The 17,374-nt window shown below is 44.4% G+C and overlaps 2 protein-coding genes across 2 annotated transcripts; both read right to left on the bottom strand.

The window, feature by feature from the left end:
- Window positions 1–5,662: 5,662 nt before the first annotated feature.
- Window positions 5,663–9,204, bottom strand: RBP7 (retinol binding protein 7). Its single transcript, XM_008928724.3, has 4 exons — window positions 9,075–9,204; window positions 6,555–6,733; window positions 6,208–6,309; window positions 5,663–5,928 (listed from the first exon to the last, which is right to left on the bottom strand). The coding sequence occupies exons 1-4, from the start codon at window positions 9,145–9,147 to the stop codon at window positions 5,878–5,880; spliced, it is 405 nt and encodes a 134-aa protein (XP_008926972.1). The 5' UTR covers window positions 9,148–9,204; the 3' UTR covers window positions 5,663–5,877.
- A 1,584-nt stretch (window positions 9,205–10,788) lies between these two features.
- On the bottom strand, window positions 10,789–15,374 carry NMNAT1 (nicotinamide nucleotide adenylyltransferase 1). The gene is made up of 4 exons (XM_008928725.4): window positions 15,180–15,374; window positions 14,534–14,717; window positions 13,749–13,894; window positions 10,789–13,394 (listed from the first exon to the last, which is right to left on the bottom strand). The coding sequence occupies exons 1-4, from the start codon at window positions 15,301–15,303 to the stop codon at window positions 12,994–12,996; spliced, it is 855 nt and encodes a 284-aa protein (XP_008926973.2). The 5' UTR covers window positions 15,304–15,374; the 3' UTR covers window positions 10,789–12,993.
- Between the last annotated feature and the right edge of the window lie 2,000 nt (window positions 15,375–17,374).

Genomic DNA, 17,374 nt, shown 5'->3' on the forward strand with positions numbered 1-17,374 from the left:
TGCCACATTTAGCTTGATTCTGCTTTTTTATTGTGTAGCCCCCATTCTCATCTTGGGCTAGCTATTGTGATAAAATTCACACACTAAAAAGGAAATTTCTTTTCTCCCCTCTTAAAAAATTACTGGTCCATACAGAATGACAACTTCTAGTGCTCAGCAAACACTGAGAAAATTTCAGTGAGAGACACTTGATAGCAGTGGAAAATACCTCCTTGAAGCTAAAATACATCCTATAATCCCAAAGCCATTGTCAATTGTATCTATCTCTCTTCTTTTTAAGCTGCAATCCCTCAGTGTTATAACTGATTATGGTTTGATAGAAGATAATCTTATCTGGAAGAGCCTTGCAATTACTTTAAACTGCCATGAAGTGTTTTTTTCACCTTTAGTCAGGGCCTGATAAAAAGTTTGAATCTAAAGAAGTCACAGATAAGGTATTTTAGAAGGTGATTTTTCCATTTAGTCTGATCTACTGCGCCAAAGAAGAGTAAAGTGGAGATGTGGAGGAATATTAAAATAGACTTGGCTCTGACTTTCCAGTGAGGGATCCATTAATAACAAGAAGTGACATTGTGACTCTCCTAAAATGATACAAGATTGTCTCAAGCAATCACCTAAAAGTCCAGTCAGCCTGATCCTTGCTGAATTGGACAAGAAAGACCTGGAAAATTTTGAGTCACTGGAGACAAACGTTTTGCCAGAAAAGGTGGATGAGTCCCCCCTGGAGAACTCCTGTCCTGCAGCCTCAGAGCCACGATGCAGTGGTTTGGTGATGTCAGTGCTGAGGCAGGGACACAAACCAGCTTCCTCAGGTCAAATAATTCTGAAATTAATCATAAAACACCTCACGATCAGGGCAGCTCAACAATGAGAAGAACTGTCTGTAAACAAAGTGCTCCTGAAATACACCTGTAAAACTGGAGATCCCTTCACACAGCAGGAATTACAACACCACTGACCCATCCCACTCCTCCCAATGTGGGAATTGTACTCCTTTTCCCAGGGCTGTCAGACAGTATGAGGATGTCCATCAAGTAAACAGCACCAAGTATTTTCTCTTACATCGTGATGCAACACAGCAGGATTGCTAAATCATGATACACAACATGATCCAAACCATCTGAACCTTATGGAATGCAAACCTGAGGGACACCAGCAGCCACTGCTCCACAATCCCACTATGAGATATAGCACAGAACAAAAATAACACCTTCTGATCCTCCCTGGAATACAAGCACTGAGGCTGCACTGCAGCTGGTCCAATACAATCTATTTTACATGCATGCAATACACATTAATGTGAAATTATTATTTTTAAGTTATGAGAGATTTCAAGTTTTACGTGATTTGGGTATTACATTGGGACAGTGGAAAAGTCTCTATGTCCTGATCAGTACCAGGACATAACCCATTTGGAAGTCCTCTAGTACATGAGCAAAACATAAAACCTCAGTCTATATTAAAAAACAAAGCAAAACAAAAAGGAAACACCACCTTTTAAAAGGAAGAAACAAGAAACAGTTCAGGTTATTCCATGGCACAGGTTTGTCCATTACAACCTAACACTACAAGGCTTCAGTGAAAGAGCAGGAGGTTGAATAAATACAGAAAAGGCAATCAAAGGAAGCACTGGAAAACCGAGAAGCCTGTTTCGAGAAGAAACGACATTAAATATAAGGCCACAAACACGCCCATCTTGCTCCTCAGTAAAGAGTCTTACAGGCAAGACGTTAAGTGTATTACTACGCTAAAAGGCTGGGTGTTTTAGATCACACAGAGAGCACAGCGAGGGGACACGCTGCACACAAAGGCCACCTGGCAGATGGGAGAGGAAAATAAACAATTAACCAGGAGAGCAGCCACCCAACCCCAGGGCCGAGCCGGGGGGCCGCGGGTCAGGGACAGAGCAGAGACAGGGGGACGGAGAAAACGCCGGGGAAGGACAGGGCGAAGGCAGAGCCCCCCAGGATCGCCCCCTCCCCAGCCCAGCGTCCCCTCAGGGTCCACACAGGGCCCGGCCCCGGCCGGTTGCCCCCTCCTCGAGCCCCCGCCCGCCCGGCCCCTCAGGCCCCGGCCCCGCGCACTCGCCTCGTCCGCAGCTCAGCTCCTCCAATCGCCTTCCTCTTAATGGTGCCCGGAGGAAGGCGCGATCCTCCGCCCCGCCGCGGGGGCCCTCCGAGCCCGCGCTCTTCCTGCCGCCGCTGCCCCCCGGGCCGCCGTCACAGGCAATCTCCGGGGCGACCGCCGCCGGCCGAACCCACCGCCCGCTGCCGCCCCCGCACCCGTCGCCCGCCCGCTCCGCCCGCGCCTCCGCCTGGCCGCCGCGGCCGAGGGAGCCGCCCCCTCCGCGGTGCTCCCTCAGCACACCCCCCTGAGGCCCCGTCAGCCCCGGCCCCCGCCCGCCCGGCGCCGGCTGCCCCGGCGCAGGATTATTCATCAAAAACAACAGGGCGGCGGCTGCCATCTTGGCGGGCGGGAATCACGTGCACCCACCGCCACAAAGGGGGCGGGGCCGCGCCGGGCCGCCGCGCCGGCCGAGACGCCAATGGCGGCGGCGCGTCCGATCGGTGCGGGGCAAGGGCGGGGCCAGAGGGGCAGAGGGAGAGAGGGAGTGAGAGGGAGTGGGCGGGGCGTCCGTGCAGGGTGGGAGAACGGCCAGGAGGAGCGAGTGTAGGTCCTGAGGATTCTAAGCAAAGCGGGTGGGGGTCCGTGAGGGCTCCGGGGAAGGTGGGTTCAGGAATCCGTGCGGCTCTAAGGAAGGCGGGCTCGGGGTGCGTGAAGGGTCTAAGGAAGGCGGGCTTGGGGATCCATGAAGGGTCTAAGGAAGGCAGGCTCGGGGGTCTGTGAGGGCAGGGAAGAAGGGCAGGAAGGAGCAGCCCCTGGGGCGTCGCCGCCTGCCCGGGGTCGGCTGCAGCCCTTCAGGGCCGCCGCGGTCCGAGCGGGGTGAAGCCGCTGAAGCCTTCCCCGCTCCGGTGGGTCCGTGCATGTTAATCCCTTCCCAGTGACGAGGGAGTGAGAATCCCCAGGAATTTTACCTATTTACTGCAGTCTGTGTAACACATCGACGGAAAACCGAGGCACTGAGACCCTGTTGAGCACTGGGCCCTCAGCCTTTCCTAGATGAAGTTTGAACCTGAAGCATTTTTTTTTTCTTTATTGCCAACTTTTCTGCACCTAGTTTTTTCATTATACCACAAAATGGTATCTTTGTGAAAGATATTCATCTTTTGCCTCGAGGAAACCAGTCAGATTAGCTGTGAGTGCATTGGAGGGTCACCGCCCCCAGCTTGGCTTGTTTGATCGGTTATAAACAGGTAAAAGGCAACAGGATTTTTAAAAGCTGTGATTTGGAAGGGGATAAACAAATTGAGAGCTGCATCAGCAGATTTTTAGCCCAGGATGAGCAGGCACTAATAACAAGACCTGAACAGGGCAGCGGGGTTGAGTCAGAGAGGGAAAGAATCCCATAAAAGCTGGACAACAGGATGTTCTAAGATGGAACTAAACTGGTCTGTATGAGCAATTAGGACATGGTTTCATACACACTGCAAAGAATCACGTAGCAATAAAATTGATCCGAGCTTTGAAATGGGTATATGGGGTAGGTAGGATACTTGGTCTTGTGTTTTTATGCGCATTTTTAATGTATCGATCTAAAATTTTTTTGAACAAAATCTTTTTGATGACTTAACTGAGGTGCTCAGAAAGGAAAAAAAGAATTTTATAAATAATTGGATCATAAGATATATTGTTGGTCTTTTTATAGGACATATGTATATTCTTACCTTTGAATTTTACATTACACTTCATTTTGTGTTTACCTTCTTGGGATTTTCTTTTTTTTTAAGAAAATTGAAGTGGTCTGAAACACCTTTGAATAAAACCCTTCAAGTGCTTCTCTGTCCTTCAGTTCAAGTGCTTCTCTTGTCCTTCAGTTCTTTAATTCAAGTTCATATCTTTTTGGCAAAGGCTATATTAATGCCTTTATTTGCCCCCACTTTCAGAACATGTGACTACTCCCTTCCTTTTTTTTTCCCCACGAATTTCAAGGTGTTTAATTTGTGTTTTATGAAAGCATGTGGGTCGGTTTGCATGGAAATGAAATCAGAATAAGCAGTCTTGTCACTGCAGTAGCTTCTCTCAGCCCTAAGATCTCCAGAGCATCCTCAAGCAAGTTCTGCCTGGCATTACCTGCTTCCAGACCAGCAATTTGAAGCAGGAAGGCAGCAATAAAAATAACATCACTCTGCCGATAAAAACTCTTCTATTTTTATCAGGAAGGGCTTCCTAACAGCAACCCCCTTAAGGACTTATGACACTTCCAGTCATGCAGGTTTCTAAGGCTGCCTTTTTCTGATTTCTGCTTGGAGCCTCTCTCTGTACCAACAGAGTTAAGGTCATCGTTGCCTTTCTGCGTTGCTTTTACTGGAAGGCACAGCTTGAAAGCTGTGGGGTTTGAGAAGATCTGCGCAGTTAAACACTTAAAACGTTTACGAGTTCGATGTAGGTACAGCACGTTGCAGAAGCGCCATCCAGTGGAGCAGAAAACCCCCTGTGGCTGCCGCTGTATTTCATTGATGGATGCTGGCAGGGCTGCTGCCTGGGTTTGTTATTTCTGTTCCAATAACGCTGTAACAGCAAGTTCGTTTTCAAACAAATGAAAAGCTACTCGGTTCCAGAAGGAAGACACTGTCAGGATCCATAGGATAAACACCAGGCGTTTTACTGCTGGTCCCCACATTTCCTTAACTGTGTAAAGACCATTAGTTCTTTTCTTCTTATTCTGGAAACCAGCTTATATTTACACAGGCCTTTAGTAATTATGGGGAGGTCAATCTAACTAAAACCTTTATAGGCTTCAACAGATTTTGTTTGACTTTGGTGGTGGCTTTAAACCTTCTGAACTGATGGGAAGTATCAGGAAGGTGGTGCTACTCATGTTTCAAAATGTCAAGGACTATTTTTTCATGTAAAGTAATTAAGTTGCTAAGCTAAAGCTAGAAGTTAAAACTCTTTTTCCACTCCTGATACACTGTTAGTGTTACCAACAGTGCACCAACTCATTTCACTTGTACCTGCCAAGTTGAACTCACCACTTCCCTGTGTTCATACAAGGCAGAATAAAATCTGCTGCCCCACGACCTTCTGTAATATTGCATAAAGAAAAATATTTAACCTAATTGAACAGCTGGATGCAAAATAATCTGAACTAAAGGAGCATCGTTCTCACTCTGTTTATGTGCTTACAGAGTTCACTTATTTTGCAGAGTGGAGTCTCCTGGATTACTCACATTCTGGGATTTGACCCCAGGCTGGTTTCCTCTGGCAAACTCAGCGTAATTATTGAGGAGGAGGAGGAAGCAGCTATGGCACAGTTGGGACCTCACACACACATGCAAGATACAGGCAAGTGAGTTAACTACTACTCTGCATCTTAAAGAGAAACATTTTGAACAATAAATCCGTGTTCTTTGTTGTTTGCTTCATTGTTTATCTTCCCTCCCATCATTCCCCCTGTTTTGTTTGATGTTCACATGCCCCTTTAGAATTGGGGTTCTTTAGAATCCTTGTTTTAATGCAGACTCTTAGTCAACCAGAGACCCAGGCCATACCACTTGTTTTGAGTTGGACTTTTCCTACAGAAACACATTCAAAAGTAAGGTACTTGAGGTGAGTTTGGTTTGGGGCATTTATTAGCAAAAATCAGATTTTTGACACTGGCAACAGCACACTTACTTCCTGAGCCAGAAACATCAGCCCATTCAGGTTAATAGGCACAAGGGATCTGATCTTGTCTGTAGGGCCATCCCTGGACATGAAGTGTGGTCTCCTGGGTAGAGCTGTCTCTGCAGGGAGGAGCCAGGACAACACCCAGAGTCAAGCTCTCTTGAAGACCTGTCTGCACACTTGGTTCTCACAACGGAGCTCCTACCAAAAAAAAAAACCAAAGAAACAAGAGTATAGATGTGCATAGTAATCAAAGGAGCTGCTTCCAAAAATGAACATGAATTCTTTGACCCCACTCTGGCCACGTATAATAACTTATGCTTGACATTACAGTGAAGTTGTTGCAAAGCAGAATGTGCTTGCCATGTATCATCCATTACAAATACTACAGAGCTAGGAGACTTGTGCACACTGTGACCACATTATAGACCTTATTTTGGTCATGTAGAGACAGAATTAGTAGGAATTCAAAGTCAATACCAGGTGAAGGTCATCTCCTTCAAGCCAGTGAGTCCAGCCCCTGTTCTTCTTCTCCCCAGTCTGGACACAGACAAGTTTGTCATTTTCCCAGGTAACCAGGCTCTGTGGAACAGGAAACAAAGAAGTGTTTCTGCAAAATACTCATAGATAGTGTCTATTTTCCTACATAAAAGAGGACCTAAATACTACTCCTGAGTGAAAGTGAAACTCCTTGTCTGTAACTCAGGCTCCTACCTCTGTGCTGCATTACAAAGATTATTCTTTAAACAATTTCAGCTCAAGTATCTGGATTGATCAGGGCATCTTAATTTTGTAACAGCCTCTTGATTTTACATATGCGTTCTTACCTTGCATTTTCTGTTATCCAAGCCTTTATTATCCTCTTCAAACTCTTGTCCCACTTTGAACTCCAGCAAATAATCTCTGAATGTGCTGGTGGTGTGGATATGGAAGGAATCACCATCTTGTTTGATCACCTTCTGAGGCTTCAGCACTTTGGCTATTTTGCGGGTTGCAAAGTCAATACCTTGGACAGGAGGCAAAAAGGTCAGAGTCATATTTATTACCAGCCATTTGGACAGCCAGCATTTAACCTGATTTACTACTAGAAGCATCTCTTAGGTAGTTTTGTTGCTTGGTCAGAACCTTTTTTTCTGTTCAAAGCTGCACATTACACAGATTTAGACATCCTCTTGTACATTTTACTCTTTGGAAACCAGTTTACTTGTTGCCCAATTCCTATGCAAGATTTATAGGACTTTGGGTCAAAATACTCCTTTTAGGAGTTGGTTTGCCACACACAAACACCCCAAGCTTGGTCTCAGACTTACCCCTTGTTTAGTTAAAGGGAATAGTTAGTGCCTATTCTCATCCTTTGTCGAAGGAAAGGAAATATAGGAGTTAACAAGAACTATCTGCACTCTCTACCTTAAATAGGACTAAAGGAAGGGCAGTCCCAGAATTAATTCCTCAGGCTTGTTTTCAGGACATACCACTTGCTATTAGCACTTTTTAAGTACAAATATAAACCATCACACTTGTCAAAAGATTTCCTGGTTGTCTGTAATGACCAGTCAGTGACAAAATCCTGATGTTCCTGGTAACACTGAGCTTCAGGCAGTGCCTCCAGAGTCTTTTCCATTTCTCCAGTGAATGTTTCCTTAGAGGAACAGGCAGGCAGCTGAAGCACATTCCATCCCAATAGCATGCTCAGAGTTAGGGTTTCTGGCAAGGGGATGGGTAAAATGGGGGCTGTGCATTAATTTAGTTAGTTGCTTTTGCCACCTAGATTAAAACTCTCATTTTATAGGAACACTAGAACTTTCTCACTTCATGCAGGCTGGGGTTGTGATCCTGCCAGGGTGTGTTCAGCGACCCTGTGTTGGACCATATGGGCCAGGAGTCAGCCTGTGCCACTCTGGGCATTCCAGATGTGCCAGCATCTGAACCATATGGCTCAGGAGTCAGCCTGTGCCACTCTGGGCATTCCAGATGTGCCAGCATCTGAACCATATGGGCCAGGAGTCAGTCTGTGCCACTCTGGGCATTCCAGATGTGCCAGGATCTGAACCATATGGCTCAGGAGTCAGCCTGTGCCACTCTGGGCATTCCAGATGTGCCAGAATCTGAACCATATGGCCAAGGATCTGAACCATATGGGCCAGGAGTCAATCTGTGCCACTCTGGGCATTCCAGATGTGCCAGGATCTGGCAGGCACGTTTTCACATGTTACCAGTTCATTTCAGCACAGAGGGATTTTGATTCAGCACTCACAACAGCCATTCCTATTAACCCTTAACAAGAACGTGTTATAAAAGCTATAAACATATAAACTACTTACAGATCTGTTCTTTAGAGGTGGATATAAATGAAGGGAAGGGCTGGGCTTGGCATAACCACATCCTTATCCATAACCCTCTAGTTCTTCAGCTGACCAGGTATTAACCTCCCCCCTCTACTTGCCCTGGCAGACAAGTGTGCCATTCTAGCTCTGCAACACTGAGTTCAGCCTTGTTTTGCTCAGCATGCTGGAAACCAAGCAGGACTGATTAAAGGCAGGTTGGAAATCATCAACAGGATCTTCCCCTCTACTTTTAAGTAAGTTCCCCCAATCACATGCTGAAAACTAATTGTATTTTCTCACAATATTGGTAGTTATATTTAGTTTCAAAAAGCCCTTTACTTAGCTGGACAATGTTTATCATCAAGGAACAGACATAATCTCTCTCTGATTTGAAGACATTAACACATTTAGAGTATAGTATTTAGTATCCTAACTGAGGAATAATTACTCATGATGGGAGCACACTTCCTCTTTTTTTTTTCTTTCTGCTTGATAACACAGCAGGATTAGTAACAGAGGAGGGTCCTTTCACTCTGTTACAGATACCAATTAGACAATTTAAGTAGACTCCCCGGTACAGATACAGCCAGAAAATAGATTTCTTTCTAGTTGTGTGAACCATAACCACCAAGGGACAGTGCTGGTCACCAGTTCCCACAGGTCACAAAGGTAGGGAGGGGTGGGAGAGGCAGGAGAGGAGAGGGCAGCACACGAGGTTCCTGCTGTCACAGTCTGTAAAGAGCTTTGTACAAGAGAGCTAATGAAGTCCTGAGAACTTTCTTAGCTCCCCATTAAAGCACTGTTAATCTCTCTATACATCAGGCTTAGAAAGTCCCCAAAGCTGCAATGACAGGCTCTAGTAATGGTCTGTTTATCAATAAACAAAGATCCTTCCACTGTTTTTCAGAGAAAAGAAAAAAGTTTAAGCAATGTCTATGTTTTAGAAGAACTTAGACTCTTAAAATTCAGAAGGACCCTTATTGGGGGAAGGGAGGAAGGACAGAATCAGGTATTTTCACCTACCTAAGGCCACCATATAACCTTCAAAGTTGTCATTGCTGACAAGGTTCCAGGTTCCACTGAAATCCACAGGCATTGCCAGCAGAAGGAAGATCCAGTCAAAAAAGCAAAAATGAAGAAGTAATTTTCTAACCAGGCCTTATATAAAGCAGATTGTGGGTGGGATTATATGCCAGGGCCTTTCCTATGGAGGGGAAGGGTGCTACTGCTGGGCCAATGGGTGAGAGGGTGTTTGTGGAATGGCTTCAGCTGTGCTGGAGGGAAAAGTTCACCGTGTCCGAAATCTTTGTGTGGAGCAAATGTTAATAGCCCAAGAGCCACAATGCCAGCCAAAAACTGGCTTGTGTCCATCTTGTACCCTTTAAAGGGACTGATTTTATCATTACTAAAATTTCCTGCATGTTTATGAGATCTGTGGCCTTATGACCTGAAATCTATGTCTTTGTTGAGAAGCTGAGCAGCGACTCACGACTGAAAAGGGGACCTACCCCCTGTGAAGATGTGCTGGATTTGAACAGGCAGGGACTGACTGCTAAACTGGAGAGGGTATTACACCAATCCATTTTAAAGCAGTGCCTATGACAGTAATAGAGATAAGAATTTTATCTTGTTGCCTTATATCTGGAGTGAACAGGAGGCACATTCAAACAGTACTTTCATGTACATAAATGTAGCTCTCCCCTTTGCTTCCTACTCTTCACACAGACAGGAGAGCTGATACAGGAGTTGTTCCACTGATAGTTTATGAGATGCTTTGCTTTGTGGCAGAGCACACAGGCAGTGGAGCACAGGATGCAGCTTCAGTGCTGGACTTCACCTTCAGCAAAGTGATAGATGCCTCAGAAGTGATGACCCAGCAATGGGTTTTGAAAAGAGAATAAAAAATGCTTGACTTTTGAAGAGAAATGATACAGGGAATTTGGAAGTGAGGAAATAAGGGATTTGGAGGTGAAGAAACTCATCTACACTTACTGTATTTATCTATTTGCTGACTTGTGTTAGGCTGAATAAAAAGGATAACGTTTTGCAGAGAAGTTTCCCTGAACTTTAGCTCCTTTTCTGGAGCTGGCAGTGTGACCAATGTGACTCACAGATGATGTGAGGAGGAAATCAGGACGTCAAAGCTTGTTTCCTGTTTGCAGCTGGATGTTCTCTAACCTACACTAAACCAGGAATGGCACAGAGAAATGAAAATGAATGTGTTCCTGGACTCAAATAGTAACATTTCACCCACTACTTGGTGTTATGAGGTTGTGGTAGTAAAGCACTGTTGCAATACAACTGACTCTTGCAAGAAAAGAGAAGTGAGTACTTGGGTAAATCCTGTGTCAAAGCCTGGATATAACATTTTAATTGAAAATTAAATTATGCAGATAGTCAGGGGTGTGGTGCTTCTTCCTGTAGATCAGTTCTCTTTGAGATCTGAAAAGAGTCCACTCCTGAAAGTTATACCTGTCTGACATCTTTGAACAGCCACATCACTGCTTGTGGTGCTGGTGCTTGTAGCTGATGGGAAGAGGAGATGGTGAGTGTGCTCCTGGTGCTGGAACAGGCAGGTTTCTGGATCCCACCAGTAACACAGAGGATCCATACTCAGCACTCAGAGTAATTTTTGAACAATATTCTGGTTTGTATAGACCAAACATTGTTCTACCTCTTAAAAATCATGCAGTCGTCAGACATCAGATATGGTGAACAACAGGATGACTAAAATTAGCATATTACATGCAATTTATTTTATTGAAGGACTCACCACACATTAAACTCCAGCGAAATAAAACTGAAGACCAAGCTTTATAAAAAAATCCTACTGAATTTGCAGTTTCTCTACAATTACACAAAGAGCACCAACACACATCAGCATCATTAAGAAGAATAAACCTAGACTTAAAGTGCAGTTTTACTCTGAAAAATGACCACCTCAACAGGGTGCTGTCCCATTAGAAGGATCTGCTCTGTTTATTCAGCAGCACACTGCTTGACTTGAGGGCTCAAAGTAACTCCCTCCTGCCCTCTGTTCTCATCAGTCCTAAAGACAGACAGTGAGCAAGAGAGGAAAGGAGATGGGCCCTTTCCCAGGCCCCATCACTAGGACAGGTGTCTGCAGCCAGCTCAGGCAGTTGGATTGCTGAGGGATCACAGGGGCATCCTTTATCCTTCCTTTATTAGTACTGAGGTTAAAAGAACCCAACCTCATCACCAAAGGACAGTGAAAACCTGCCTGAGCTCTGGGGGAAGAAATGGCAGCCAGCACATTTAAGGAGGAATCACCAAAAATACAACCCTAAGAATCCTTGGTGCTACTTTCTGTCACAGATGCACTTCTAGGGTGTGACTTGATTTTATTACACCAATCTCTTTGTGGATTCTCCCATCTTTGCAGGCTGGAACCAGCAGAACACAGATGTTCTGTTGTCTGGTAAAGGCAGAATTTCATGTGGGGCTCCCAGTTTGCATGTTCAACACCAGCCCCACTGCAGGATACAGGTTTTCCCAGCAGTGTCCCAGCTCCTCTGCTGGGCTTTAGACAAGCCTCACAGGGCCTAGGGCCACCCACAATGTTCTGTATTTGGCTTCTGTCTCCCAGACTCTCCCTGAGCTCTGAGGGAAGCCCAGACCTCTGCCTCAGCTCCCAGGGATGTCCTGCCCAGGGGGGAGGGTGATGGGTTGTCACAGTTATGACCCTGGAACGTGTCCCTGGTTCTAGACTTGCCCAAGAGCATCTTGGCCTCCTGCCCTGAGAGGCTCACACTGGGCTGGATTTGTTCATCTGGAAAAGGTGACCAGAGTCATCTTGTGGAGAGCTATGAAAGAGCTGCTGACCCATTAGAGAGTGGCTTGGAAGCCTTGACATTTGTAATAAGGCACCTAATCCAAACAAAAATGGGATGGCAGCAAATAAAGGGAGGTAGAATTCTATCACCACATCATTCACACTGCCTCTCCAGCTTATATTCACATAATACAGGCAATACACTGTCAGATTCAAACCCAGATTTCCAGCAAAGAAGAACATTTCACTTATGTACAGTACTAATTTCCTACCATTTCCTCTCAACTGCAGTAACAGAAAACAATTCTGGCTATATACCATTATATTGTCCTCATGGCTCAAACCTAAAAGATATTTTATTATTTGAAAGAAATTTATTATTTGTAATAAAGGGACAACCATCTGAGAATCAGTGCAATGGCACTATTATTAATTTCTATCTATCAAACCAGTGGCTATAAATCAGTTTCTGAGGTCGGTTTGTCCTTCCATCAGAAACAATACTGAGCTTAACTACAGCCCTGGAAACATGAACAGAAGAGTGAAGCACAAGACATTTCTGGGAGCAAATTGCATGATGGCAAACAAGCAGCTGCATATTTGAAAATCAGGCAGCTCCAAGGAGGCTGCACCCAGCACCACTTCAGCCAGGGGGAAATTTGTCCCTGCCAGAATAGAGCTAAATAATTTCTTTAAGATGAACCACATGCTGGCAATTGCAGCTCCACAGATTTACTACCAGTAAATGGTACCCTTAGAAATTAAACAGCTTTGTTAAGACGCTGTAAGTTATCAAAAATATTTGTGTTAGTATTTTATAAATAGCAGTCGGAGCAGCTCGAATTAAAACCAATCAGAACATTTTCATTTGTTTTGCTTATTAATTTGCAATTCTCATATGCCAGTGTGGATTCTACTCACTTCAGTGCACTGTGACTAAATGTTTAAACGTGAAAATCTTACTATGGGACTTTGTGGAGGTCCAATCATTGAGTGCACCAAACCTCAACAGCAACTACAGATGTACTAAAGCCATGGAATTAGCCCACTATGTACCAAAAAAAATGAACCAACCCCTAGAAAACACTCTCCTGCACCGAACTGTAGCTTTTTTTCCCAGCAGACAGTGAGTTAGTTGTTCAGTGCCTGTCAGTTCTTGGAGTCACTTGCATTTTTCTGTAAGGGAGCCAAGACCACCCCAGCATTCCTGTCCTCACTCTCGGGGCTGTACAGGTTGTTCCTCTCGATGTAAGCTCGAACCACATCGGGCACCAGGTAGCGGATGCTCTGCCCCCTCCGCAGGGCCCTCCGGATCTTGGTGGAGGAGATGTCGTTTGTGATCCACTCCTCCACCAGGTGAATGTTGTTCTTGTGCCTCCACAAAATATCAGACTCGTAGATGAACTTCTGAGCGTTGTTCCCAGCCCTGCTGATGCACACCAGGCCGTGCTTTTCCACTATTTCAGTGATGTCCTCCAGCTTCCACAGATTGGGGATCCCAAAAGACTCCAGCATGTCGCTTCCACAGAGCAGTTTAACCTGGGGGACACCTTCAAAAGGAAAAAAAAAGTGAGAAACAGGGCTTGGTCACCAGATTTTAGCTAACTTGACAGGGACATTTGATTTCTAGGCTCTCTCTCTGTATCTTTGGTTAAGATGAGACAATGGAACGAAATAAAAAAAAGATTCAGAGTATCTAATTTATAATGAATAGCCTCAATACAGGATTTTTCTGAATAAAGGTTATGGAAGTCCCTTCACTAAAAGGATCTACTGCCTTATGCTGTGAGATCTAAGGGAATAAACGTACTCAGTGGCATCAGAACCAAGAGCTACCACAAAAAAGTGCAATTCTCTTGAAATAACAAGTATCATTAACCATTTAATTTGCAAACAGACTTAACTTTTTATATCTGGACTCCGATTTTTCTTTTTAATGGGTTCGTGCCTATTGGGTTCCTGTTTCCTCTTTCGCCCCAGCTTTGTTAAGGGCACAGCATCCTCCAGACTGTTAGTGGCATCAGGAGGTAAAAGCTTTTGATGATGGTACCTGCAAAACACAGATGTATTTTAGGTATTTTAAAGATGTAGGAGAAAATAGGGATATTGTGGTCTAAAATCATCTCTCACACTTCCTCCTGCAGCACTTTCACAGACAGTCCACCCAGGAGCTGATCTGCTGAAACAGGGACTTGAGAGCTCGCTCAGATGGTGCTCAAAGGGCAAAGATTTCAAAGCAACAATCAGGTTGGTTTGTTTCTTTTTTTAATAAAAATTCGTTTCAATAATAAGAATCTCAGTGAAGTAGCAATGACTGAAAGAAAAACTCAGAAAATTCTCCTTCAGACAATTCTCATGCCAGTCTTTAAACACACAAATGTGCAGCACAGCTTGTGTCTGCCCTGTTCCAGACTCTGTCCCTCCCCAGGGACACCTTTTCAGCACAAAAACTGAATAAGGCCTAAGGAATTACATATCTTCAGAATTGTTCCCAGGCTCATTTTTGGCATGTTTAGGACTAATGGTGCAATCTTTCATTTTCAGTGCTCGTATCAATAGTCCCTCTGAATTCACTGAGTCTCTTTGTAAGACTTGGGACTAGCCTGCCATTATCTAACTCGTTAGGCTAACACCACTGCTTATCCTTCTATAGGTTTGTGAGACTTTTTAGAGCTTGGCTGAAGAATACCTTAAAACTTTTAGTGTTTCCAACCACTCACTCTGGCTGCTTTCCCAATCATCAACTTCCACCCAATCCGAGTTTTTTGTAGCCAGTTTTGCCATTGTCACTCGGTGATTTGCACTGATCAGACCTTTCTTCTTATATGCATCACCCACTGGTGAAATGATGCCCTTGATTACTTTGTATTTTCCTGGGGAAAAAAAACACACCACACAAGAACAGGAGAAGTGGTTGAGCAGATGTTACTTCCTCTGCATTGTATTTAAACTATGACATAAACATTATTCAGGGCAATGGCAGCTCTGACAGCCAGCCCAGTGGAAAAGTACAGTTCTCTTCTTCATTGTCAGGGCAGCACAAAGAAAGAGTTGGGAAGATAGAACAGAAAGACAGATTTCTATAAACTAACTGTAAAACTGTGCTTTAGCTCATTAAAATCAGTAATAAGCAGCATTTCTATAAGACAGTTGTCTCATGTTGGCCTACATGATTTTGTATGATACATCCACACATAGCAGGCTCAACATCTAACTAGGATTTCCAGAAATATCTGTCCCTGTCAAACAGGCACTCACAGACACAAAATATTCACCTTACCACTTAAGTGTCTAGTTATCAAAGCTATTCTGAATGACACAAATGAGCATCCTACCTGTTTCATGGAAATAGTCTTTAGCCAGCTCAAACAGCCTCAGGTGCATGTTGGTGATGGGGTTGAAGGACCCACATGCCAGCAGCACCACTTCAGTCTTCCTCTCAGGATCTTCCATAGCCATTCCTCACAGCCAGAGCCAAGGGGAGAATGCTGGTGCCAGGTACCAACTACAGCAAGAAATGGGATTAAAAAAGAGTTTGTTACTTATTTATGCTGCCAATAAGCAGAAAATAAAATGTCACGATCAAATGGAACACTTCCACCAACACTGAGCCCGTGATTGTTCATGTGACACTGCATTTTTAAGAGATTAAAATATGAAATCACTGCAAACAGGTTGCTTGCCTAGAGAGGTCAGTGTACTGCCTACTCTGAAGAAAAGCAGCTCATGCTTTTAAATTTCACATGGAGAGATGATCTGTCCTGATTGCAGGACAAAGTTTATCAAAACTTTGCACCTTTTTCATGATGCCAGTGCCAATCAACTGCCAAGAGACCCATGGGCAGGGAACCTCCTTGTTAAGTAACTTCCTTCCAGTGCTTACAGGGAGGAACAGACCTAGGGTAAAGCTTCTCTAAACTGCAGTGAACCTTTCTAGCAAGACCTATAAAATCAATATATTAAATATTCTGGAGGAGAATAGTGTTAACACTTCTTCACTCAAGACTTATTTAAATTTTCTGTAATATAAAATGTAAAGGGTGGTAATTTATATCACTCAGAATGGTATGTGGGAAGAGAGTGCTATGGACTGAACCTGAAAAGAGTCAGCCTGCTTTGTGTTGCAGAAAGTCAGTGGTAGGTGTACCAGTGGAACAGGTGATAGAAGAGTGAATTAAAACAAGTTTAGTAAAAGCTGCAATTAAATATTGGAATTTTTTCCCCCTTTTCTGAAGTACAACAGCACTGTTCCAATTCTGAGCTTCAGTTTCAGAAAGCTGCTTAAGAATTGCTGAAAATCACTAGGAAATTTCACTAGTTATCATTTCATTTCTCCTCAAACTACAGAGATTTTTGTTTCTGTGTTCTCCCCTGAGGATACTCTGGCTTGCCAAGATGGTTTTCCCCAGCCTGGCCCTAACAAACAAAAACTGGGATATGGCACAGGCCATTCTCCTGCTGCTGCTGCTCCTGAATTGTCTGAGACATCCGTGAGGATTGTCTGGAATTGTCTGCCATTGTTCCTACAGCAACATCCCTGCCTGGAAAAATCCCCCAAGGTCACCCTCACATCCAGTCTCTGTTGCAAAGAGGCTGAGTGATGTTCACAGCTCTGAGACACCATCACAGCCAACCCCTGCAACAGCCACTGTGTCCCAACATCAAAGAGCCCTCGGATAAAAGCAGCTCTGCAAGGCTTCACCTCTTGCAAGTGTTAGTACTTTTCTGTGCTTTCAAGAGTTTCACAAAGTTTTAAAATATTCTTTATTACTGCAGAGTGGCTCGGCAGAGGAAGGGCTGGAACAGCCTTCACAGGGACACGGCTGGGAGAGTTACCATGGGAACAGGAGGAAAGGAGTTACACCGCCTTTGTAATGTGTAAACCCTGCTTTCTGAGGAGTGACTCGTGCTGCAGAACTGGAAAAAGGTCGATTTTTTTTTTCCTTATAAAACAAAAAGCGTAAAAACAGTAGAAAATTTTCAGATGAAAACACACAGTGCCTTTTCAGGAGTCAGTCAAATGTCCCTTTCCATGCTGCTAATTTTACAGTTTTCAGAGGGAGACAATTATTGCCTCCCAAACTCACCTTGCAGAGCTTCATAGCTCTTCATTTCTACATAGAAATGAAAGTATAAATAGAATCTCATAGTTTGCACATCCCCTCAGCCTCCTAATTTGACACCCTTTGTCTAGCACTGTTTGCACAGAAAACAGCTGCATGGGTGCTGTGGGGAGGGGAGGAGATCAGGGGTATCCTGACACGATTACCTTCACTGTTACATCATCCTGGAACCCCCACAGCACCCTCACAGCTGGGATCTGCTCTGTATGGAACCCCCTTCACACAGCCCTAACTCTTTGGGAAAAGCCATGCAATTTGCACACCCCAGGAAAGGAGACTAGGACAAGGCATGACTAAAGCCTGGCCAGTGCCTGTGCTGTACATGGAACTAGGTCTATTCTTGTATAATAACAGTAGATTTGATGAACTGCATATAGTTTGGCACTGCTTGACACAAATCCCATTAC

This window comes from Manacus vitellinus, unplaced genomic scaffold (genome assembly GCF_001715985.3).
Source record: "Manacus vitellinus isolate BGI_N305 unplaced genomic scaffold, ASM171598v3 scaffold_46_pilon, whole genome shotgun sequence".
Taxonomy (NCBI): domain Eukaryota; kingdom Metazoa; phylum Chordata; class Aves; order Passeriformes; family Pipridae; genus Manacus; species Manacus vitellinus.

Excerpts from the sequence above, each read along its gene's own strand:
- NMNAT1 (XM_008928725.4), bottom strand. The coding sequence starts at position 15,303 with ATGGCTATGGAAGATCCTGAGAGGAAGACTGAAGTGGTGCTGCTGGCA. Across the intron at positions 13,895-14,533 it reads GAAACACTAAAAGTTTTAAG|GTACCATCATCAAAAGCTTT; the intron begins GTATTCTTCAGC and ends TGTGTTTTGCAG. Across the intron at positions 13,395-13,748 it reads TCGGAGTCCAGATATAAAAA|GTGTCCCCCAGGTTAAACTG; the intron begins GTTAAGTCTGTT and ends TTCCTTTTGAAG.
- RBP7 (XM_008928724.3), bottom strand. The coding sequence starts at position 9,147 with ATGCCTGTGGATTTCAGTGGAACCTGGAACCTTGTCAGCAATGACAAC. Across the intron at positions 6,734-9,074 it reads AGGTTATATGGTGGCCTTAG|GTATTGACTTTGCAACCCGC; the intron begins GTAGGTGAAAAT and ends CTCCTGTCCAAG. Across the intron at positions 6,310-6,554 it reads TGGATAACAGAAAATGCAAG|AGCCTGGTTACCTGGGAAAA; the intron begins GTAAGAACGCAT and ends CCTGTTCCACAG.